General features: G+C 57.6%; 1 protein-coding gene across 1 annotated transcript in view; it reads right to left on the reverse strand.

Moving 5' to 3' along the window:
• The window catches only part of LOC119092229 (uncharacterized), a 163,245-nt gene that overhangs the window by 43,098 nt on the left and 95,606 nt on the right, over positions 1–24,541 (reverse strand). The window contains exons 15-17 of the mRNA XM_037215203.1: positions 10,654–10,792; positions 5,541–5,690; positions 2,244–2,387 (exon numbers count right to left, since the gene is read on the reverse strand). Of these exons, the coding sequence (XP_037071098.1) occupies positions 2,244–2,387; positions 5,541–5,690; positions 10,654–10,792 (433 nt within the window). The remainder of the gene's footprint in view (positions 1–2,243; positions 2,388–5,540; positions 5,691–10,653; positions 10,793–24,541) is intronic.

The following is a 24,541-nucleotide window of genomic DNA, read 5'->3' on the forward strand; positions in this document are numbered from 1 at the left end:
TCAGCCGGGCGCGGGCGACGGACGCGGTCACGGCCACGCTCGCCACGCCCTTCCGTCGCGAGACCGGTCTGAGATCCGCGGGTGATCGCGGGTCTTCAGCTCCGTACCCCGGGCACAAACCCCGACAGGACCCCCATAGGTTCAGTCTAAACACGACAGGCTGCAGCGATCGGGACAGCCAGCTTCCAAACCTCGGTTGGTTTCGATTATAGCCCAGAGCAAGCGCATTATGAAGGGGTTTGTCAGTCGTGGTTACTCCTCACCACCCCATCAAAACAAACTGCCATGACTTCCCCGACTGAAAGGGTGGTATGACACGTTGGGTCGCGCCAAAACTGGATGATTCGGCTGAACTGTCTCTTCATATTGCACCTTTCGTCGCCAAAACTCGCAGTCAGGTCAATGGGACTGGCTTTAAATAAAGTAGCACACGGCAGGGTGGGGCGGCTGTGTGTGTCCAGTGATCATATCCCGGTCATATCGCAGCACACAGCAGGGCGGGGCGTCCGTTTGTGTTCAACGATCATATCCCGGTCATCCCGCAGGTTTGTTAGGCAGTGGGGCCACGTATTGTGGCTTAAAAGCGGCGCAGCGTTCTTCTCAGGTGCGTGTCCAGTTATGGTCCGAAAGCTGCATTCGAATTCACCTGTGTTTGCTCTAAAATATTTTGATGCCAGATGGAATGTTAATTTCATGGTCTCTTCCAGACAATACCTGGATGCGCTCCCACATAACGCTTAACCACAAAGCGCAGGTTGGACGTTGATCTAATCGCTACAGGCCCCACAAGGAGCATTTGCCAGCACGACTTTCCCAAGAGGCGTTGCCGGTCACCACCAGCAGCCGGGCCGTGCGACCCGTGACGTCAGAGGGCCGGCGGAGTCTGGCCAGCGGCGCCGGTGACTGGGAGGCCCGTGAGACCAATCCACAGAACCACACGAACACGCCACCAGATTGTCAGCCACGCGCCAATGGACGCCGCCCTGTGCCTCTGTGCGGCCACAGAGCGCGGCTCAACATGTGCGCGGCGCGGACTATCCGTGCCGCACGAGGGAGACGAGCGCGAGCAATCGAGCGCCGGAGACCCGTCGACTTGCGGCGGCAGCGTTGCTACCGCTGGAACCGTTTTTGTTGACATGGGATTTTGGTACGAACAACACGGAGCGTAAAAGACTGTAAAGACTAACACTCGAACGGGAGGAAAGGGCATGCGACACACATGGCAGAGCTTCAGGAAACAAAAGCAACTTATGAAATGGGTCACGAGACCAGGGCTTAGATCCATAAAACAGAGCTGCCAAGCTGCTTACTGCATCATCATCATCACTGTAGGAGCATTCGCACCACAAAAGGTCTCACCGTTTGTGGTACGAATGTTAATGCAATGTTTCTTTTTCGCTTTATCTAGGCGGTATGTTCAGGAATAACTTAGCAGTAGCGGCAAAGCAAAAATTACACTTATGTGACTTTTGTCTTTCGGCACGTTCGTTTTGTTCTGTTTTTGTCGAAACCGTTTTGGCTAGCAATGACCATTTCACGGTTATGAGATGGAGGCGAGTGAATAATGGTGAGGCAAAAATACATGCACCTGGGGGCCCATCCGCCGAGGTATTCACACACATCCCTATATGGGGTATGTGCCCAGCGCTCGGATGAGGCCCCCACGAGGCAACACTTGAGCCAATTCATGGCTGGTGCACGTAGATTGCTCTAGATAAACAGGGTGACGCATGGAAATAGTATGAAGCGAGAATGAGGGGAGAAGGCCGGATGACTTCCGTGGTGCGCTTTAGTAGAGTGCAGGTTTATATATATATATATATATATATATATATATATATATATATATATATATATTTGGCATAAAACGAGACCAATTTGAGTGTTTCCAACCATGAAGCTATGCGAAATGCCCAACTCATATCAAATTTGCATTAAGTTGGTGGTGGGACCCTGGTCGCACATTATTTTCATCCAACCGAAAGAAGACTCGATACATATCGTAGCTGGGACGGAATCACACACGCACACGGACACACACACACACACACACACACACACACACACACACACACACACACACACACACACACACACACACACACACACACACACACACACACACACACACACACACACACACGCTATACAGCGGGCTGGGCCCACCAGCGCCCCCGAGGCCCGGCCGTCAGCTGACGGGCCAGCTGACTGCGGAGGGGGGGGGGGGGCGGGGCGGGGCGCACCTGTGCCAGCGGTCGTCGGCCAGCCTGTAGCTGAACGACTCCATGTGGACGTCAGGCTGGCCGGCCGGCTCGCCCTCCGAGCGCCGGCGCGTGTAGTGGAACCGGATCTCATCGGTGCGGCCCGACGACTGCACCTCCAGGAACCTGTCCGACAGAGGGGCTGGCGTCAGCGGCAGGGGCGGCAGCGGCGGCGGCGCAGCCCGCTGGGGGCGCGGGGGCCGGGGGCTAGTGCGCGCCGGCGGCCGGATACGGACGAGAGGTGACGTGGGTTAGACACGGGATAACATACCGCCACCGCGACCCCGCCCCGCGCACACCCACACAGAGCGGGGTCTGACTCGACAGCGGATATCCAGACCACCAATTGGTCGCCACTCCAGTCCTCTCCCCGCAGCCCCCTCCCTCCCCGCCATCCCCTGCGGTCCAATCTCCGGCGGAGTTGAGCGTGTTTCGGCTCGTTTAGGTGCGAGTCGAGTCAGGCGATCGGGCCCGCACCTGGTGCCCTGCCAATCAGCTGATGGGCTCTGTCTCCGGCCGGTGCCCTTGTCAGACGCAACGCCTCCGCACAGAGTCTGCCGGCACTGCAAGTGGCAGCGAGTGCTGGATCCGTCGGCTAATGAGGAGGGGTGTGACTGGGCGCAGCTGCTGTGATTAGACGCGTCACCGCTCGACTGGACAACGGTCCGAGATTTCGACAGAGATACTCGCTCTTCAAAACGGCGGAATTGAAGCGATTTGAAGCGATTTGGAAATACCCAGGCAAAGTATTTGTGATGACACTCGAATGCCTGGCATGGTGTTCCTATTTTGGCACACGGTGATGGATAACCGAGCCCTTTTGTCCATTTCGGGCGATTACATACCACCCAAATAATCCGATCGGCTTACCACTGACCCAGTCATTGTACGCTGCCCTTCATCTGCTTACATTATTCACTTGGTTTGCGGCAAAAGCATCCGAGCGTGAAAAGCAGTGTCCGACCCGCCCACAACACCGCCAGCTAATCCAAAAAGAGATGGCCGCAAAGGTACACAGATAGACGCCGCGCGACGACAGCAGAGGCCGGCCGTGTCACGTGGTGCCGTCTTCTCAGCACTTGCCAGGCTGAACAAACCGCGGGCAGCGTGACCCAACCGAAACGTGAAGGATTTAAGAAGGGAACAGCTGCGGTTCAGTTTACTGGCCGGAGCTAAAAACGTCCGCACGCGCACCCGGCACAGGTGGTGGCGCATTTGTCTCGGGTCGAACATATGGCAACCGCTGGCTGCAACACGTCAGCTGACTGACTCAGCGCTGCAGGACGGAGCGCAGGCTGACGCCGAGAGTCGGGTCAGCTCAGGTCAGGCACACACGAGGACGGCAGCACACTCGGCCGCCGGTCACGGACGGCCCAAGGCGCCGCACAGGCTGACGCCGTGGTTCGGGTCAACTCAGGTCAGGCACACACGAGGACGGAGCACACCTGGCCGCCGGTCACGGACGGCCCAACGCGCCGCGAAGGCTGACGCCGCGGGTCGGGTCAGCTCAGGTCACACACGCAGTTGGGGGACCGCCACCTACATGATGGCTGCCTTATATCGCGCAGGGACATCACGCGATCGACCCTTCCGTTGGATCATGAAGCAAACGCTCCAAACTGAGAGAAGGAACGCCGACTTTGTTATGGAGTAATATTTTTAATGGAGTGACCATTTTCCCAGCGCAGACATATTGCACGCCCCTGTCCAGTGAAGAAAAAGGTTTCCTTTCCGCACAGGCTTACAGACTGCTGCATCGTGGTCAAATGACTCAACCTCTCAGCTCACCCATCAAAAACCCGAGCAAAACAAAACGGGTCGTAACCGCCCCCAGTCAGTGGAGCGCTGTAAATGCAGTTGGCACGATTCCGGGTGGGCTCCCCTTCACGCCGCGAGAACCCCTCAACAAACACGACAGTTCGGCCCATAAATTACCGCCGATCGCTTTTTAAACGTCGGCTTGATCGCCTGGCGTTTCAGGGCTCCATATGCCCTCCGGCGGAGAAGGCTGTTACGATGGGCGATGATAAACTCGGTGGACGCCGTTGTCAACAGAGGACACATCCCTACGACGAAGGATGGTGGTCGGGCTCAGTGAATATGCATCACGCTGGCGTTTTATTTTCGCTCAGGAAACATCTATGATGAAAATTGTATAAGAAATGCTGGTCCTCGTCCATTGGTAGCACCGGTGGTGGAAATAAATACGCGTGGGCTCTGAAATGGAAAGGGCCCAGCTACTGAATGTTGTCTGGGGTGCTTGGTGGCTGGTGCCCCCACCTGTGCTGTGGGCTGAGCCGCCGTCCAGCATCGGTGGCAGTGAGCTCTGGTTGCCCGTGCATAGGACCGTATCGTGGACCTGACCAAAACGAGCGACCCTCTGGGGCCCGCTAAATTGCACGTCAGTGATACCATCCAATAATGGGCGCCCCAACGCCGCTTGTCGGAAACGCTCTGAGTCAAGAGGCCGCGTGACAGCGCCACACGCCCACGGCTCAGCCAGTACATGCTACGGACTCATTTGTCATTCGCAATGCACCATGAAAGACACGTAAATCAAGCGTCTGCGATGGTAAGCATGCGTGCAGCCTGCAAGCTTGGCCGACCTTGAACGCGTCTGAATGTGCGTACCTGCGAGCATTGGTCGTTGATGGGGGAACTTAACCCAGCGTGCCGTGCACCCCGGGAATAACGGTCAGAATGGCGGTCAGGGACACGCGATCTCAAGTGTGGCGTGGCGGGCGCATCCGGGGGCTGGATTAGGTACCGGCGCTCGTCATCCGATGAAAATCCTTTATGGCTGAGGGCTCTGCTTTTGAAACGAATACTTCCTTGATTGTGTCTCCTTCCGCCCTCGCAAAAGGGGTCGGATAATCGGAGTGGTGCGTAGATACGAGAGGTGACCGTAGTAGACAGATTTATGCTGATTTGTTCGTCTAAAATGAGCGCATACTGGCGCGTGTATGCTACTGCTGTAAATATACATGTCAGGGAGGCAGGGTACTTACATTTGTAAGCTATTGTCGTTCAGAATGCATGCAGCCATCAAAGTAACACATCGGAGTCCACCTTTGGCATGTGGAACGAACAGCTTTGCCTAGAAATTCGTTGTAAACCTCTACAGTTAGCCTAATTGACCAAAACACCACCAGGAACATACTCGGCACATATCAGCGCCTGGCAACATCAGGCCCAGCGTAGACGTCGTCACCATCGCCAGGCGTCGCCCCACCCGCCGCGAGCACGGCCTCGGCCCGTCCGCACGGAGCACAGTCTCACCTGTTGGCCTCGAAGGAGAAGGCGACGATAGTGCCGGCGTTCTGCGGCTGCTGGCGCACGTTGGCTAGCACGGTGAACTCGCTAGAGGTGGCCAGCAGCGCCAGCGACCGCTCCAGCACCGCGTCCGGCAGGCGCACCAGCCGCGTGTCACTGCGGGCCACATGCGTCTGTCAGACATCGCTTAAAAAATATTTGGGGTACGCCAGAGACTCACTTTCGCTACGAGGCTCATTCACATCACATCACATTGCGTTGCATCGCACAGCATTCACATTTACATTCACATTGCGTGCATAAGCCGAAAGCAACCCGCCTGAAGTCGAATTGCATAGCTCTTGTATCGTCCTCCTGAGAGGACGTCTGGGGAACGCCCTGAGGGTGAGAGGAACGTCTGGAGAGGTCCCTGAGGCTGCGCTCATAAGCGGAATGGAAGTGAGCTCTGGTCTGGGTCAGCCAGGGTCACTTCAGTTGGGGGGTGGGGGTGGGGGGGGTCAAGTGCCACTGCGGTCCGCCAGCCGCGTACTCACTGAGCGCTGAGCCCTGGCGCAACGGAGCGAGTGTGCTCGCTCCGGCGACAGTCGGCGTGCCTGGACACCGATGAGGACAGGGACGGAGACGGGAGGGGAAGGTGAGATGGGAAAGGCAGAGATGGAGGTATGACTATAGACTAAGGCCGAGGAGTTTGCGGGAGGGATACAGGGGAATCAATGGAAACATGCTAGAGAAGAGGAAGAAAGAGACACCAAAACAGAAAGAAAAAACATGAGAGGGGGAGAGAGATGAGAAGGAGAGGGAGGGAAGGAGGAAGGAGAGAGGAGAGGATTGAGAGGAAAGGGCAGACCAGGAAAGGGAAGGGAAGGGGAGGGGAGAGGAGAGAGAGGAGAGAGAGAGAGGAGAGAGAGAGAGAGAGAGAGAGAGAGAGAGAGAGAGAGAGAGAGAGAGGAGAGAGAGAGAGAGAGGGAAGAGAGAGAGAGGGGGGAGAGAGAGACCAAGAGATAAGGTCCAAACACGTTTCCCACCAGCGATTTCAGCAGCACTAATGCGAACTACCCACACGCCACAACAAATCCCTGGCTTGTCGGCCCCACAGCGAGTCCAGCGTTCGAGACCTGTTTCTCGGCTGCCTCCGGTTGGCAGGCGACGGCGGGGTCAGCCGCACCCAGTCTGGCACCGGTCAGGCCGCCGCTGGCCCGATCCTCAGGTCATCGTGGCCGAGAGGACGGCCACCCGACGGCAGCCAGGCCGCTAATTGATGCTGCCGCCTTTCATCAACGGGATCAATGCTGCCGTGCCAGCCCACTAATTAATTAGCGCGGTAAAACGTGCTCCGTCGCCAGGACGACAGGAAAAGGGTGCGGCTGAGGGCCCGACTAAGCTCAGGTGACGCGAGGCTGAGGGTGCGAGCCCTCATTGGAATCACGTTTGCTGAGACCCATGCGATAACGTTGGAAAGAGTGCAGATGGTATGCATATATATATATATATATATATATATATATATATATATATATATATATGTATATAAACATATATCTTGAAATAAGTTATCCAGTTCCTTATTGTGTGTAGGACTATAATCCACCACAATAAATACCAAGCTGCCTGTGCGCCACAGCTGACATGCGTTGTGTCACTGCTCTCTGTCAAAGAGGCGCAGGCATTGAACTATGCCAACTAATGCAATAAATCAAGCGTCAAGCCGCTTATTTCAAATGCATTCGCTGGGGCAGAGCAGTATACGTCTGAACGTTCCCTTGATAGAGGCATTCGAGCGTCAGCGCTCGTCGATCACTCAGGGGCGGCGGGGGCGGGGTGTCAGCGTTTCGTCCAAGCAGCGGGGGCGTACACATTCACGCGGTCGTAGCACGGCGAGCTAATCCGAGGCAATGGACAGCGCGGTGGTCGGAACAGTGCCCGTGCGCGGCGGTATCCCCCACAGCTGAATGTCGGCACCGCGTCCAGCGGCTCGCGAGACGGGTCAATACCAAGGCCAGTCTTTAGGCGGCGACCACCCAAAACAATACGGCGCCGCCTGCCCGAGCTGTATTGTCCTCGCCGGGCGCTGCCGCCTCACCGGCCGTTCGCCGGCGCTCCCGGCGCTCCCGGCCGAGGCGACGACTGCGCTCGACAGCATGGCGTCGCAAACAGTGCCCTCGCAAGGCGTAGCAGCCGCCGCGCGACGCTGGTCGCGGCTCTGGCCGGACCGCTGACTCCTGGTGCTGCAGCGGCGCGGAACACCACACCCGGGGCTGAGCCAGCTCCCATTACCGGTAGGCAGACGCTCCTAACGCAGCGCCGTGCCCCTAACGAAACAACGAGCTGGCCAGAACCGTTGCAAATGCGGCCGCTAGGTAGACAGTGCAACGCCCGGTCACTTGTCCGGCCAACCGCTGCAATCCTGGCACACCGCAAATGGCTGACGGTGGGGAAAGTTCCTGGCTGTAACTGCCGAGGTGAATGACAAAGTTTGACAATGGCGCATTGGCCGCTAATAAAACGCTCAGCGCTTGCAGGCCGGATGCCTTGGCGGTGCCGGCACCTTTCGCACGTGCGCCCGCCACGTGGCGTGGCGCCAGGACACGAGCGACCCTGACACCGACACCTGACGCCTCATAAATACTCTGAAATGCAGAACATGTCCCGAAACGTATCATTCTAATGGAGATAGCCTCTCTGCTCGCATTGTTAACCGTGGTATGTTGCGCATAGTAGTTTCTGATGTTTTGCATTTATAAGTGCCTGTTCCTTCCGATCAGCTAATTTTGTTGCCCTACATTGACAGGTAAGCTTTCGATCACACATCTGTGTTTTTATTTTCAAATTTATTTCACTCAGATTCCCCTACCTGAGTTATGGCAATCACAGGTAACTATATCTTCTCTCCTGGCGCCAAACCACCGTTTCCGCCATTAGACCATCATGCATCGAGACGGGTGTGAAGAAGTAAATACGGGCATCTGTGCAGCCCGGAGATCCCCAGCTGCGTGAGCGCGCACTCCTGGAGCGGCTCCCCAGGCTCAGCTCCCCAGCTGCGTGAGCACACACCCCTGGAGCAGCTCTCCAGGCTCCACCGCCCAGCTCCATGAGCACACACCCCTTGAGGTACTCCCCAGGCCCAGCTCCCCAGCTCCATGAGCACACACCCCTGGAGCAGCTCCCTAGGCTCAGCTCCCCAGCTCCATGAGCACACACCCCTTGAGCTACTCCCCAGGCCCAGCTCTCCAGTTCCATGAGCACACACCCCTGGACCGGCTCCCTAGGCTCAGCTCCCCAGCTCCGTCCCCTTCTTCCTCCCCTCACCCCCCACCCGCTCCGTCGCGTGCACGCGTACAGTACGCCCTGTTTTATTGATGTCTCCTCCGGTTAATCAATCCGGCCGTAGTTATAGTAATTCTACAAACACAGCAGCGGCGGCGGCGGCGGCGGCGGCGGCGGCGGCAGGCTGGTGTCGCCACAGAGCCGTCGCAGGTGCTACACGGCTCCTCACGGCGGGATGGGGTCGAGCTAGGAGGGGAAGGGGGGAGGGGGGGGGGGCGTGCATGGGGATGAATGGCCGCCAGTGTACCATGATCGCCTGCTGAATGATCTCAATAGATTTGAGGACGTGTGAGGGGCCTTGAACCCATTTAGTGCCTGATCCTCACACGTGACTGATCGCGTGGCGGACTGTGCCAAGTAAAGCTGTGCGTGCCATATTCCGTACGCAAAACGAACGCAACACGGAAGAGGCGAAGCGGTGGACATTTCGCTGCCTCGACAGCATGAATAAGGGGCCCCTTACGGAGATCATGGATCATAAGCAGCCCCGCACGCAAGCCAATCTATCTTCTGAATTTGCTAATCGGGGGCGTACCGAAGTCGTTCAGCGCTGACGTGAAGTTTTAACGCAAACGTCATGCTTTCACCCCGCGGACCACGCGATCGGCATGTGTTACGGGGGTATTGGGCTGCATTCAGCGGCTTGTGAAATTCCTGGCTATCAGCTAACCAGACGGATTTCCCGGCAAATGGCGAGTCCTTTGTTTCTGATGGTCCACATCAGTCACCGGATATGACGCGCCTGTCGCCGATAAGGACCAGGTAGCTCACGAGGTCTGACCGCGCGGACTCGAGGAAAGGACTTAAGTGTTAGAACTTAAACACGGCCACGTCTTCGCAAGCAGGCCGAAGCCACGCTCGTGGACTATCCACTGAACTCTTGAAGTAGGTCTGACATGACCAGCACCCTGCATCTGTAGCTGACAAGGACAGCAGCCGCCAGGGTTCGTCGTCCGTGAGATCGAGCTCCGCGCCCGGGTCCGCCTGACGTCACCGACCCCGGTGTGAGACTGTGAGCTGGCCCCCGCTCTATCGCAGCGGGGCTGGCGCTGATAGACGGTGACGGCGCACCGGTCACCTGCGCCGCGCGTGGTCGCCGCCCAATGTGAATGATTCACAGATAGAGCTCCCCCGATGTCGTCGATTGCCCCTCCCCGTCGCTGCCGCTCCTCCACGCCGCGTCACACTGCCGGCCACCGCCGCCTCTGACGGCCCCAGCGTCGCCGCCTCCGCCGGTCCCAGCGCGGCCACTTCCACCCGTGGCAGCGCCCGCCTCCGCCCGCAGTAGCGCCCGCCTCCGCCGGCCCCCAGCGCCGCCCTCCACCGGCCCCCCCAACGCCGCCGTCTCCGTCGGCCCCCAGCGGCGCCGCCTCCGTCGGCCCCCAGCGCCGCCGTCTCCGTCGGCCCCCAGCGGCGCCGCCTCCGTCGGCCCCAGCGCCACCGCCTCCACCCGTAGCAGCGCCCGCCTCCACCCGTAGCAGCGCCCCGCCTCCACCCGCAGCAGCGCCCGGCCTTCGCCGGCCCGCAGCGCCGCCTCTGCGGGCCCCCAGCGCCCGCCTACGCCGGCCCCCAGCGCCGCCGCCTCCGCCCGCAGCAGCGCCCGCCTCTGCCGGCCCCCCAGTGCCGCCTCCGCCGGCCCCCAGTCGCCGCCGCCTCCGCCCGCAGCAGCCGCCCGCCTCTGCCGGCCTCCAGCGCCCACCTCCGCCGGCCCCCAGCGGCGCCTCTGCCGGCCCCCCAGCGCCGCCTCCGCCAGCCCCCAGCGCCGCCGCCTCCGCCCGCAGCGGCGCCGTCTCACCGGTCCAGGTTCAGTGCCGGGGTGAAGCTGTGCAGGCCGGAGATGGTGGTCACGCCGGGGTAGGTGGTGTTGAAGAGCTGCAGGCCGTCGATCAGGTCCACCTGGATCCGTGTCTCTGGGCTGACTCCACCGCCCACCACTGCAGCCGGAGAGACGACTCTGTCAGTACGTCGCAGCGACCCGACAGACGGGTCGGCGGGGCGCACACCTCAGAGAACGTCGCAGCTATCGGAGGATGGGCCACCAGACGGACGGCACTCTTTGGACAGCGGCATATTATCTCCAGATTGCTGCGGCGAGGAAATCTACGGCTTAGCTGTGTTTGAAATGGTCGAATATATAAGCGGTATCAGTGGCGGTCCTTCCAAATAACTGGCACTTTGGCGGTGTCATAATTCCTGATATGGGCGTTGCGGGCCGTCCGACCATTTAAATGGCGATCAGACGGGTCTAAGCCCAACGATGAATGGTATGGGTGATCATGTCGTCAAATGCACCCGCACCATATCCAAATAATCGCATCTAAGCCATATTGAAAAGCCCCTGCAACCGTAAATTTCATAGTCAAACTTGCTTCTAGTGTAAACCACACCACATGCGGTATCTTGCAATGTAACTGAGTATGCATAACAGTTATAACAACCACCCGTATGGAAAGCAGTGGCTGAGCAAACGTATTGTCCTGTGCCAAACATGTTAAACCCGCAGTTTTTGTACAAGATGCGTGGAGGGTGACAGCACCAGAGCCAATTTTCACTTATGTAACCAGACGATTTTTCCTCGACAGCTAATGACCCCGGACTTTTCCAGCCGTTGTTTTGGCGCCGTCTACAGGAGCCTGCGTGGCCAGGTGCGTACCGTCGGTGTGGCGGGCAGCAGGCTGCCTCGGTGCGCTCGGCCTCGCCGAGCAGGCGGCTGGTGGCGGCGCCGGACATCGGCACAGATGCCCCGCCACCACGGCCACCACGGCTAGCAGCACGGCGAAACACCACGCACAGCAGCACGGCCGTGCGCGCCGCCGCCGCCCGCCCGCGCGCGCATGGGCCGGCGCCGGCGGGCACACAGCGGGGACCAGCGGCGCACGGGCACCGGGACACGGCGCCCGGAGCACGGGACACCGAGACCGGGACCGGTAGCGGGACCGGTCGGCGACAGCGGCGGCGGCGCGGCGAGAACTGGCCCGCTGGGCCGTGACACGACGCGACCCCGCGGCTATCGCGCCACTTTTGCTTTTACTCAGATCACCGGCCGCCGTTTGTTTAGCGGTCGCTATCAGACGGTGATTGCGCGTTTCCGCTCTAGTTGCCGCCGCGGTGGTGCGGTGTTTGCTCGCCGGGTGGGGGAGGGGCACGTGCTGCTAATGGAGTCAAGACGGAGTCCGACTGAGTGGCAGGTAAACAGGAGGATCGGACCAGCCGGTGCGATGTCTGGGAAACGGGAGAGCTTCTTCCGAGACGCGAGGCGATAACCGGAGAACAATCCACCGCCGCGCGATTGCGAGTCAAAGGCGACAGTTGTCAAGAAAGGTCAATCGATCGGCGCCCTGTCGTGTGAGTGGTGACTTATGTCACAGCTGTGATTTTTATCGGCAATGTTTGGGGAGTCATGTTCCTGTCAGGGACGTCATTCTGACACTTGTCGGACAGACAAAGCCCGCGCAAAAGGCGTCACTCTGCGGCGAACATCGGGGGCCCGGCTTCAGCGCAGCGAAAGCAACCCGGAAGCAAAACAGCCTGGGTGAACCGTTAGAAAGTGACACCAGTTACGCGTCGCAGATAGTGCTGGAATCTTCGTCTAATGGAAAGCAAACAAATCGGAGCTTTTTGCTGATAGTCTCCTGTCATCTCAACGCAGTGAAAAAGCGCAAGCCTGCTCTGAATATGAGTGCACTACATGCACTGCATTGTCGCTTAGGTAGACGCATCGGAAGGCACGTGTTTTTATTGACGCAGCGGAACTTTATAGACAGTAGCAGGCAGTGTATAAATTCGATGGAATGAGATAAAAGTGACCTATAAGAGGTATGACAGTCAGAAAAACCGCTAACACAGTAGTATTCGTTCTTATTTACAATTGATGTGCTTCATCTTTCATGCTTATGTTTGATGTGTTATGGGCGTTAGTCGTGTTCACAAATGGATATTGAATGATAGATTTTATTTTTTTTTTTTGCTAGAGAAATCGTGCGCACACATTCAGGATTCTAGGGAACTAAATAAGTTATAGCAAGAAATGTTATGTGACCCACATTTACTGCTGTAACGCCAGCAAGTTATTATCAATAACAGATGTTGTGTAATATGTTCCCCATACATTAAGAAAATGTTAGGGACTGCTTGGGAAGAACAATAATTACATAAATGCACGAATTTTGTCGTAATTGCAATGTGATCACATTTCACTCAGTGAACCTTATGACAATGAATTTTACGGATCGATCAGAACATTAAAATAAAGTGTCACACCAAAGACCAATGAATGGATCGAATCCGAGTCGATGCTTTTCGAAAATACATGTCAGCCTTAAGGTTGGCCTTCTGTCCAGGCGGACGACAAATCCGAAGATCGATATCGCAGGCGCGCCTATCGTTAATGGACACGTGTTTTCACCCGCAGTCTCATGTGAACCATCATAATCCAATAGCCGACATAGGCCGTCTGAATCTATCTGTCTGTCGCAGGTCCGCCATCGGCCCAATCTTGTCAAGACAGCAGGCGAGGGGCAGGAGCATACTCCACGCACACCAGCGCGCCCTGTGAACGGGCTGAGTGTGGTCACCCACGTGGCGCCCGCTCCGCACTGCTCTTGTCTCCAGCAGCGGTGAAAGGAGCCGACTCGGCTGCCATTGGGGTCCCGCTGGTGGCGGCAAGCCTCTCCAGTGTGTGGGGCCTGGCCGTCTGTGACGCGCCTCGCCCAGGGCTGACGGAGCGGCCGCACGTCACTGCCATGAGCGCCACGCGAAGACTGAACGGTGACGTCATCCGCGTGGGCTGACGTCATCGCGCCACGGACGGCGTGTCCGGTGTACAATGGGAGGCGGTCCTCGTGACGTTTGTAAACAGCGACTATTTCGAGGTGCCGGCCGTCGGGCGGGCACCTAATGAGCAAGCCGACATTGAAATGTGTGGGAAGCGCGCGCGCCCCGCCCCGCTCCGGTCAAACACTGGCCTTGGATGGATGGCAGTGCAGAGGTCGCTGACAACCGAGTACAGCGCCGACATCGACCGGCCCACCCCCCGCGACCGAAACAACCGACTGTTGACGTGAAACACGCGGCAACCGACACCCAGCCACTGCGCCCCACCCATCGGAGGCGGCGGCGCGTCTGTGCTTGAGTGACCGAACCAGCGCGCGGCGGCGGCGGCGTCGGATAGACCGGATCCCATGGTGGGGACCAGGGGCTGTCTGGCTTGGGTCTGGCATCGTCATAGCGGTTCTGAGTCTGGAACTAGCGTGAGCCGAGTAGATCGGCATATTGAAAAATAGGTATTTCCCTGATTTTTGTTCTGAAACCTGACGTTAGCCATAAATGGAGTGTCATGTATCAATGAAACACCGGATTAAGTATCTGCGTGTGGAAACGTGAACTTTTCATAACATAGCTGTATCTGAAGGCGGGTGCTTTCATACTTCCCATAACGCAAGGTATTCGCGCTCGCAACTTACAGCATCGCCTACACTAAGTTGGGCATGTGCCTTGATCGCAAATAGATTAAGGTTCCAAAGAAACATTCCACAAAATTGGGAAAATGTTTTGGATCTCAAAGGATCCTTCAACAGAATTACAGAAAAGATCAGTGATCGATTAGACCGTTTCTGGCGCATTTTGAGGCATTTTCCGAAACTTTGCCTCTGAGAGCACCCGAACAGTCATCACAGTAATTCAAGGACACATGCAACCACAAACGCATCTGGCAAACGAGCAGAAACACCATGGTTGGAATTTTCAGTTGGTTTATTAGGATGCGCTCATCTAATATGCCATCTAATGAACTCATCTAATGGACAGATGAATAATCTAAGTTTGACAGTTTGCGGTTGAGAATGGCATGTTTAATTAAGCATGCATGTAGATTACCATCCTGAGGAGCCGCAGTAACCGCGCCACCAAATACCGACAGACGACTCTGCAATTAACGGATGACGTGGCAGCATTTAGAATAATCATTTGGCGGAATAATTTGGCACAAATTAGAAAAAGATCCTGGATTCCAGCATACTGTCCAAAGAACCCAAAGTGGATCCTGGATCTGGACAGTGTGTGATTCAGATCTCGAAGGACCAATCCTAGAATTTACCCCTGGGGTCTAGACACACGTCTGCGCCAGGTCGCGCCGGTCGTCGCCGCCCGGTCCTCCTGCCATGCGCTCCCCTCCCTTAATTCCGCCAATTTCAGTTAGTGGGCTGCGTAACATCGGTGAAACCCCTCGCGCCTCACATGACTTACCCCATTTCACGGCCCGTTTGCCCCACGGAAACCCTTCTGACGCGCACCCTCTAATCGCTGGTAACATGAGCCAGCAGACAGGGTAAATAGAAACTCGGACTCCCTCCGGCCCACAATTTCCGCGGCTAAACGGTCCGCCGTGTGTGCACAGCCTCCACGTGGACAGCCGTTCAGCGCCGGGCGGCAAAAACGCCGCATCTGCCGGTCAGAAGGCGGGCCGAGACGCGTGCGGCGCGTCATTAGCTCGGCGGCGTCAGCTGTCCATGAGCCGAGTCCGCGCAGGAGTCAGTGAAGGCTCGAGCGGGAGCCTCCGCCCGGTGCTGCTGCAGCTCTGCCCGCGCAGGTGACGGGGGGTCGGACACCAGCCGGCCGCCTGTAATGGGCCGGCTCGGCTGCAGGTGCGTCTGACATCACGCTGTCCACTTCGCGGCGTTTCAGAGATGTCAGGTCTGACGGCCGTGCGGCCGAAGCCAGGTGCTGGAGCTGGAGCTGGAGCTGGAGCTGGAATGGGAGCTGATCGCTGGGTGTGGGGTACGGCCGAAGCCTGGCGCTGGAGCTGGAGCTGGAACTATACTGGAGCTGGCGCTGAAGCTGGAGCTGGAAATGGAGCTGGGGTTGGGGCCAGATTGGAATAGGAGGCTGACCGCCGTGTCCGCGGCCGGCCGAAGCCAGGCGCTGGAGCTGGAGCTGGACTGGGATGGTAGCTGGTCGCTAGGTTCGCTGTTCCCATGTTGAAGCTGGACAAGAGACTTGGAGCGCGAACTGAACCATGAAGTTGCGGCCGGTCCTTTTAGTTGAAATTGGAGCTGAACTCTGGAGCTGAGGCTGCACGTTTGCGCTAGGTCCGAAGGAAAGTGGCTGAGAGTTGTTCTTGGGAGGTCGAGAAAGGAGACCATCTGAATTGGCCTCTAGAGCTAAAACTGAAGCGAGGAAGAAACCGAGAGGCCACACACCAGCCTGATGGAGGCCACTAGTTCCAGCCCTCCTCGTCCCACCCTGCTACCCCTCGCCCGGGCAACCAGCAAAACTGCCGCAGGACTCATTGTTTGGTCCGGGCACGTGACAAAGTCGCCGTTCGGTAGGCAGCAGCACCCCTGACGGAGTGGGGCCGGATATCAGTCCGTGCACAGGGAGGCAAACTCGACCGGTCATGCCCGCCCGCGGGCAAAAAGACGTCCAAGGCCAGAAGACCACACACGATTCTGTCATATGAACGCTCATTTATCTGAGGTTGATGCGGTTGCCGCTTTAGGACACTCGGCAGTGTGGCTGAAACGTTCGCAGGTTAGCAAACAGTGCTGGTGTCTCAGTTGAATTAATGGTTTCATGACGGAGACGCATAGTAATGGCAAAGTGATGACAGAGACTCGATTTAATGACAGAGACAAAGATAAAATGCAGCGATGACTGGGGACCAAGATTATTGGGGACCGATTAGTGCCAACTTTCAGGACAAATATATTTTAAACCTACGTACGCAAATGTTTGAGAAAAAATCCCCTATCCAATCGCAGTGAATTGAACTAATGAGACGAACTATGTCAGATGATGAAATCGGGTTGGAAACCGACGTTATTAATGAGGCGATTACCCGTGACGATTACTGATATCTAAAGCGCATGTGTTTCCGCTCCATGTGAAGTCAACCGGGGTGGCCGACAGGCTTCGGTGATCTTCGCTTATCAGACTGCTATTTTTGAAATGGCTGGGTTGAACGGCCCCTCGGAAACAATGGGTTATCCAGTGTTTACGTCCGGCCGTGCGTCGACAAAGCCGCTGGCGGGCGCACCAGCGGCGTAAGTGAGCGCTCACCTGCCGCACACCAGGTGCGCGGCGCCACTTCCTTCTCCCCGCGCCAGCCGCGTTTGGACCTCTATCCAGCCGTCCCCCCCCCCCGCCCCCGTCCCCCGGCCGCCACCAGACCGTTGACGTCACTGGCACGCGCCAAACCGGTGACGGGCAGGTGGTTTGCCATGGCTACGTCAGCCACCGCAAGCTCTCGCTGGCGCCGGCCGTGGGAGGCTGGCGCACCGCACGGGAAACGCCGCCCTCAGAACAGCCGCGACGCCTCCGCGCTCGGTCACGCCCCGTCACGCGACGTCACGCGGCCGCGGTCGGACGCGACATGGCGCATCGCGTTTGCCGCGTCTGCGCGCCGCCCAGGAATGTCCCGGCGAGACGGCCGGAGACCGGCGACCCGCCACCCGCCGACAGTTTGTCGGGCTGCGGCGGCGGGGGGGGGTGGGGGGCAATGGCACGAGCCACCGCCGTCTGGCTCTGCTTCCGGACGGCGGGAGTGTTTTAAAGATCTGCTGGGGTCTTGATGAGGTGAATCAGCGCCGGCGGCTGACGGGGTCGGCGGTAAAACACGCGCTAATGAGGCGAACGCCTCAGCAACGAGGCGAGGACGGCGCTCATACACAGCGGCTGTGTGATGACGCCGCGGGAGACGGCCGTCGCCGCACCGACCGGCGGAATGTGAGGATTGTTGCATGAAAATTTTAAAGAAGATCTTGGGGTGCTTTTGTCTGTAAGCAGTTCATGTAACGTCTTTGGTACGACACGATATGGTTTTAGGCATATGCCATGCATTTGCGTGAGGTGTTCCAATCACGAGAGCGTTTGGCACAGTCAGCGAGCATGGCATGCCGTTTGTAGTCAACTTAATCTTAGGCAACTGTAGCTCATGCACGACGCTCTTAATCAATTGTCGGTAGGCTATAATGCTGAACCCAGCTGACAGAGCTTTGTAGCTCAGAATACCTTACAGTTGGCGTCTCCGTTCGTCTGACGAATTGAAGCGGCACGTTTGCTTTCCGCGGTTAACCACCGCGATCATGCGTGTTATGTAAGGCTGTGGGCCCAGCAAGAATGCCACCTAGACGTGTGTCGCCCGTGACATCACCCCGGTCGCTGAGCTGGCAGCGACAACACTTCCTCGTACTCAGCGGTAACCGAGACCCACATCCCTTCAGCCACCCCGGAGTTTGTCCTCACCCCTGCACCACTGTCAGCTCAGGTACACCCAATAACGGCGGATCTCCTGAAAAAGAGAGTGAGGGCACATCGAGGATTTTGGTCTCGTTTCCTCCCAGGTCACTTTGCAGGGTGCACGTTGAGTTTTCCCGGAGATGAGGGTGGCAGCTGGGCCACTGCTCTGGTTTCCACCACCCCAGGTGCCGTCCACCTCTCTTCAGTTCCCCAGCTAAATGCCGCTGCGCAGAGCCTGATACCGCACCGACCTGCGGTCGAGCCTCATACCGTGCCGTCCTGCGATCGAGACTCATACCGTACCGACCTGCGGCCGAGCCTCATACCGTGCGTCCTGCGATCGAGACTCATACCGTGCCGTCCTGCGGCCGAGCCTTATCCGTGCGTCCTGCGATCGAGACCTACCGTGCCGTCCTGCGATCGAGACTCATACCGTACCGACCTGCGGCCGAGCCTCATACCGTGCGTCCTGCGATCGAGACTCATACCGTGCCGTCCTGCGGCCGAGCCTCATACCGTGCCGTCCTGCGATCGAGACTCATACCGTGCCGACCTGCGGCCGAGCCTCATACCGTGCCGTCCTGCGATCGAGACTCATACCGTGCCGTCCTGCGGCCGAGCCTCATACCGTGCCGTCCTGCGATCGAGACTCATACCGTGCCGACCTGCGGCCGAGCCTCGTTCCGTGCCGTCCTGCGATCGAGACTCATACCGTGCCGTCCTGCGGCCGAGCCTTATACCGTGCCGTCCTGCGATCGAGACTCATGCCGTGCCGACCTGCGGCCGAGCCTCATACCGTGTCGTCCTGCGATCGAGACTCATACAGTGCCGTCCTGCGGCCGAGCCTCATACCGTGCCATCCTGCGGCCGAGCCTCATACCGTGCCGACATGCGGCCGGGCCTCATACCGTGCCGTCCTGCGACCGAGACTCATACCGTGCCGACCTGCGGCCGAGCCTCATACCGTGCCGACATGCGGCCGAGCCTCATACCGTGCCGACATGCGGCCGAGCCTCATACCGTGCCGACATGCGGCCGAGCCTCATACCGTGCCGACCTGCAACCGAGCGGCCGGGCCGGCCTCTCCCGCTGTGTCCACGGCGCGGCGGCGGCCGCGTGTGCGCTGCTGCGCCGCTGAAACGCGAGCCGACGGCGTCAGCGGCGCCGACGGCCGCTCTGCCGCTGAGCTCAGCAGCCAGAGTGGCGGCGGACACCGGACGAACGCCGCAGACGTCAACAGACGGCGGCCCGGTGACGGTCCGAGCCGGCGACAGACGCGAGGCCGTGTCACCGGCGGCGCACGTCCTGCGGTCACAGCAGCGGGCGCCGCGGGCGCGGCCTTCAGGCGACCTCCAGCAGGCCAGTGCTGGGGGGGGGGGGGAGAGCCCCCTCGCACGTTACCCTCGTCACCGGTTCGAGAGTGTAAGGTCGTTGCAGAGCTCTAATTTCAGGACGTTGCAAGGAACTTACGTCCCTTTTTCAGCCGTGCTGAATCGGGGCCATTCAGGCCCTACGCAGATGCATCCGTGCTGTCCTAAAATTGTGGCACTGACATTCTTCAGCAGCAGCACGACGCCACTTCAGGAACGGCGGAAGTGGGAACAGAAAGGGCCACCGTCCATCTCAGTACAACATAGCATAAACCTACGGCGTTGTGCGCAAAGCAACGAGGTGAAGGCATAGTTCTTCTTACCAGAGGAACCGTCGTTACTGCACCTATCACAACGTATATCACGGATCAAAGGGTCTCAAGGTCCAATGAACGGGGCAAATCGGCCTTGTCATCCTCCGCGGCGGTATACAGGTGGTCGTTGACCTCGCTGCTGCCTTTCTGAGCAGGTACGGCGGAAAAACTATAGTGCGTCCCTTGCCACACCTGCCACAAGGGATGCTGCGCCCATGGCGGCCCAGCCGTGCGCCTCGGGGCGCACCAGTGACGTCACAGCAGGCCGGGTGCCCGTCCCACGGCCCGCGTCGTCCCGGGTTAATTGAACAAGCGTCTTGTCCAAATAAATCCGCTGAGTGGGCGTGTCCTGTGTCGGTGCCGTCGGCGGCGGCAGCGGCGACGCTGCGGGCCGGCACGCTGCAGGCGGGAGCCTGGGCCTGGCTGCAGCGTCCCCCCCCCCCTCCCCGGACAGACAGACGCACCTGGGGAGGGGGGAGGGGAGGGGCAGCGTGCCACCGGCGGCTGTACCGGCGGAGCGCACGGACACTGCCGGCGCGTCGGCAGCGGGGCGGGAAGCGTGCACCGCGGCCAATGGCATCAGGCGCCGCGGCCCGGACGCCTGGTGGTCGTCTGAGCGCCTGTGGGGCACGGCGGGAGCCCGACTCGTCAGCCGACCTTCCGCCTCAGCCTCACTCGCCGGGCACCAGGAGCACAGAAGCGTGCCTTCCCAGCAAACGTTGATCTGTGCCGGCATGGAAGCTCTTCGTTGCCACCGATGGTTTCTTGTAAAAAGCGAAATTTGGGCATTGCTGGCGGTTTGTCTCCGATATTCATAGAAGTGCGGGGCGTTCGCACAAGGTGTTACTGCTTGTAGTATCACCTATTTCGAGAGGGGGCGCGTTTCTGGTGTTTGGCGGCGGTTTCGGCGCCACGCCGGGGGTTCCTGCGATTAATGTCTCGTGCTTCCTGCCGTGGACACCATCAATTCCAGCCGGGGTACTGAACTGATATCAAAGCGCGCGGTGCGACTCAATAAACAGTCTTTTTGCCAGGTCCGCGCCCAATAGCGCCCCATCTCGGTGAGCATCATTAATAACAGGCGGTGAAATATCGACCCACGTGCTTTGCAACTATGTTCTACCTGATGTTCATCCTCGCTGTGGGTTCGCTGGGTAGGACGCGATCGTTATTAGACTCAGGCACTCGCCGAAGGACGATCAGCGCCTCTCAGCACCGTCAGGGGACAGGATGTGCGTCCGCGCGCTTTACACATGCAGAGCGCTTGGCAGCAACACACGGCGTTCAAGTGGACAATTGGAAATGTCTTCGTTCAATACATTCCGCATAACGTTTAAGCAGTCCCTTCGGACGATTTTTCCCATGAATGCTCAATTCGGCGTGTAAGTGAACTATTTCGGCACGCACACATTTTGGTACGTGTGTATCGGCCTCCTGAATTATGTGTCCATATTATATATATATATATATATATATATAATATATATATATATGTATATCTAACATTTTGTAACTAGGCTTGTTTGCATGCATTGCTGGCTATGCTGACAGAAAATCCAGCATCAATGACATTGGCCGTCTATTCGGGACTTCTTATGGCTTTCTTCGGTTCGTCGATGCAGTATATTTCCAAAGTTTGTCTCGTTGCCAACGCGTCGATCAATCCCATGATCACCATATCAATAAAGCATTGCACGATAAGCGTGCATTCATACAGAGTGCAGGGATAAAAGTAAGTTATCAGCGTATTTTAGTGAAACACACGCTTGTGGTGTTGGGAAAAAATGCGTACTGCATGATCCAATTTAAGGCACATTTCTGTGCGGCTGAAAGGCTCTTTGCTTCTCGCCATAAAAAGTTTATGCATTACTGGTCTGGTGACTGCGTTACGGGGTGGAGGAGGGGGGAGGGGGGGGGGCTGCTGCCTGTCAGTCCCGGGTCGTAGAGTGGTAGTTACGCGAGTTGCTTTATGTGTTACTGTTGGGTGTCATGTTTCTGATGTACGATATATGATGCTTAAGTGTGGTTAGGCGTCTAGGGCCTGTGCTATGTGCTGGCAGGTATTGTTCATGACTAACGCATTTCTGTTGAGTGCGGCGCTGTGGCGTGCACGCATGTGTATTCCGTGTTCCCTCCTGTACGTAAGTGCATAGCCAAACGTCCGCGGAGATTCGTTATGTAGTTACGTTATGCACAGTTTAATGGTCCAGTTCCAGCTTTTTGAATGGGTGGATTTCTGGGAGTGGTGCTCATGCTAACAGTGTTCATAGTGTGCGCTCTGATCCCCACCATCCGATCGCGCAATTCCAGGTCAACGGCAGAATTGAGTGGGGAAGTTTAACGTGCCGCAATGCTCGGCACGGTTCGTTGTGCCCTCAAACGTCACCTGACCCACAGCGCGGCCGCTGCCACCGACCGTAGACCACATATGTCAAGGCCAAATAGCGACCACCTAAGCGACTCGAACCTACATCACCATGGGCGGCGGATCGGAATGTAGGCGTTCTAACCAGGGGTCATTGAGATGGGCAATATACAGATGCTACAATATACATTACGTAAATATATATATATATATATATATAATATATATATATATATGTAAATAATGCATATATTCATGTTCCCGTTAGCAATAAAGCTAAAATACAACAACTCAAACGACCATTGCGCGTCTGGAAACCAGAGGTACGGGTTCGATTCTCTGTGGTTGCCCGCCTTCCTACCAGAGTGAGAGGAGGCGGCGGCGCATATAGCCTCAGCAGCTGAGTACGAATAAAGCCCCAATGGCATAACAACCCAAACGACACGATCCAGATTTGTTTCCGATGTTGTACTAGCTGGTGTCGAGGAGCTGGGGCGTGAGTTGCCGTTTGAACGTATGCGTATGATGCCCATGGCTTGGCGATATTGGGTGTCGGCAGGCCACTGTGCGGGCTGGGCCTGCGCCGCTGCTGCGCTCGTGGCCTAAGTGTCGCAGTTTTTGAAATGCCCCGGTATTGCGGTATTTCCGGATACCGTGCCAGCCCACGCCAGTGTGACGGCCAATGTACCCTGATGGACTCCTGCGCTGTGTCCGACCGCAGCACTGTGACGGGCCTCTGTAAATGGGCAGTCTCCCAAACTGTGACGTCCCCTGCACTGCGGCGGCCCAGCACTGTGACGGGTCCCTCGGCCGGTGTTGGTGTAGGACTCCGCACCGTGTGGTCGGGCCGGCCGACCCGGCGGCGAGGTGGCAGGTGGGGACGGGGGGGGGGGGAGAAGACAGCATTGTGTCGGCGGGGATGTACGGGGGTCAACTGCGACTCGTTATAATTACGCCGGGTCGATAAGGACGCTGGCCGGCTGAAACTGACGCGTGGCTCGCAGCAGCGGAGGCCGGTCGGGACCCGCCGGCCCGTCTCCCGGGCTGTGGACCGCGCACCGCCAACGGCCACGAAGAGACATGACGAGTCATCCGTCAAAACGGTCTGGCGGCAATGGCTAAGTTCGCAGCCAACCCCCTCACGCGGTTATTATTGGATTGCTGATCACGGTACTACCCCGAACAGCTTGGCGATTCGTGACTTGATAAGTGTTTCAGTTTGCCCGGAAAAGACTACCGAGAAAGCCGGCCCGGTCGATCAAGAACACGAGCAGGCAGCGACGCAATTCAAAGTCGAAGCACTAGGTGGGGATTTAGAGCAATAAATAATGAGAGCACGCCATTCCACAGAACGATGGGCTAGACATACCGACGGGGCATCAATAAAGCACAGCGGTGCATTTACAACGACATGTCGCCATTCACAAACGCCTCTTTGGAGGTGGAAACAAGTGTCGCCGCCGGGGGAACCCGCCACACATCTGGCTCCGGTGACCAGCTGTGCCAGACGCCGCGGGCCGCCACCCGGCCGCCCGCCAAATGGCCAGAGCGAACTGTGGGCCTTTTCGTGGTTGCCTGGATGTGTCCGCTTCTGCATTGGACAGTACGAACTGCTGGAATCATTCTCCGCATCAGAACGAAGCCGCGCTTTGGAAGGATTGAATTCCGGAACGGAGGCCGGTTCGGCACCTGGCCAGCGACATTGGCTCGCGGCAAACGAATGGGGACGTAAAGTCCGGGAGTTTCGCGATGGTTGTCGCATCACAACCAGTGAAAAGTTAGGGGACAAGTTTTTAACACGGTTGAGGGACATTGACCACCATATACCACTTGAGCGCAACGAAATCACTGACGATATCGCTGTCAATTTGCGGCGAAGCGGGAAATGGAACGTTGCTGCCTCAGCAAAACTATGTAGCTAGTCAGCTCAAGCAGGACAATTGGGTGTTCAATGCACAGTAAGTGAAAAATGAAGCAATCATCGTGTCTTCGAGACTTTATTTGAGCGAACATTTGGGGTCACCGTGAGGTGTAAGGAGTCTTGTAAGGGGGGGAATTCCACGACTCAGAGGAGCTGCACGCGTTGCAAAGTTGGAAACGTCGCCGCAAACTCGTCCAAATTGCTACGACACACAAAATCGCTTACAAAGCGGGTCTGGGTAACACCGGTGAAAAGGTTAACGTATGGCAGCGGTGGTCACATCATCTTAGCATGATGCCTGTGATTGTGATCGTCCACAGACTTTGACATGGACAAACGCGCCCTCAGTCCGACCACTGAAGAATATCCACGGAAAGGCACATTGGTGCACAGCCAGGCTGCCCCACCGGCACAGTCGTCCATCTTGAACGACGCTGCCAAACCACCTTACCGACCAAATGGAATGTTTTCGTACTTGT

Source organism: Pollicipes pollicipes, unplaced genomic scaffold, assembly GCF_011947565.3.
Source record: "Pollicipes pollicipes isolate AB1234 unplaced genomic scaffold, Ppol_2.1 Scaffold_3447;HRSCAF=4054_pilon_pilon_pilon, whole genome shotgun sequence".
Classification (NCBI taxonomy): Eukaryota; Metazoa; Arthropoda; class Thecostraca; order Pollicipedomorpha; family Pollicipedidae; genus Pollicipes; species Pollicipes pollicipes.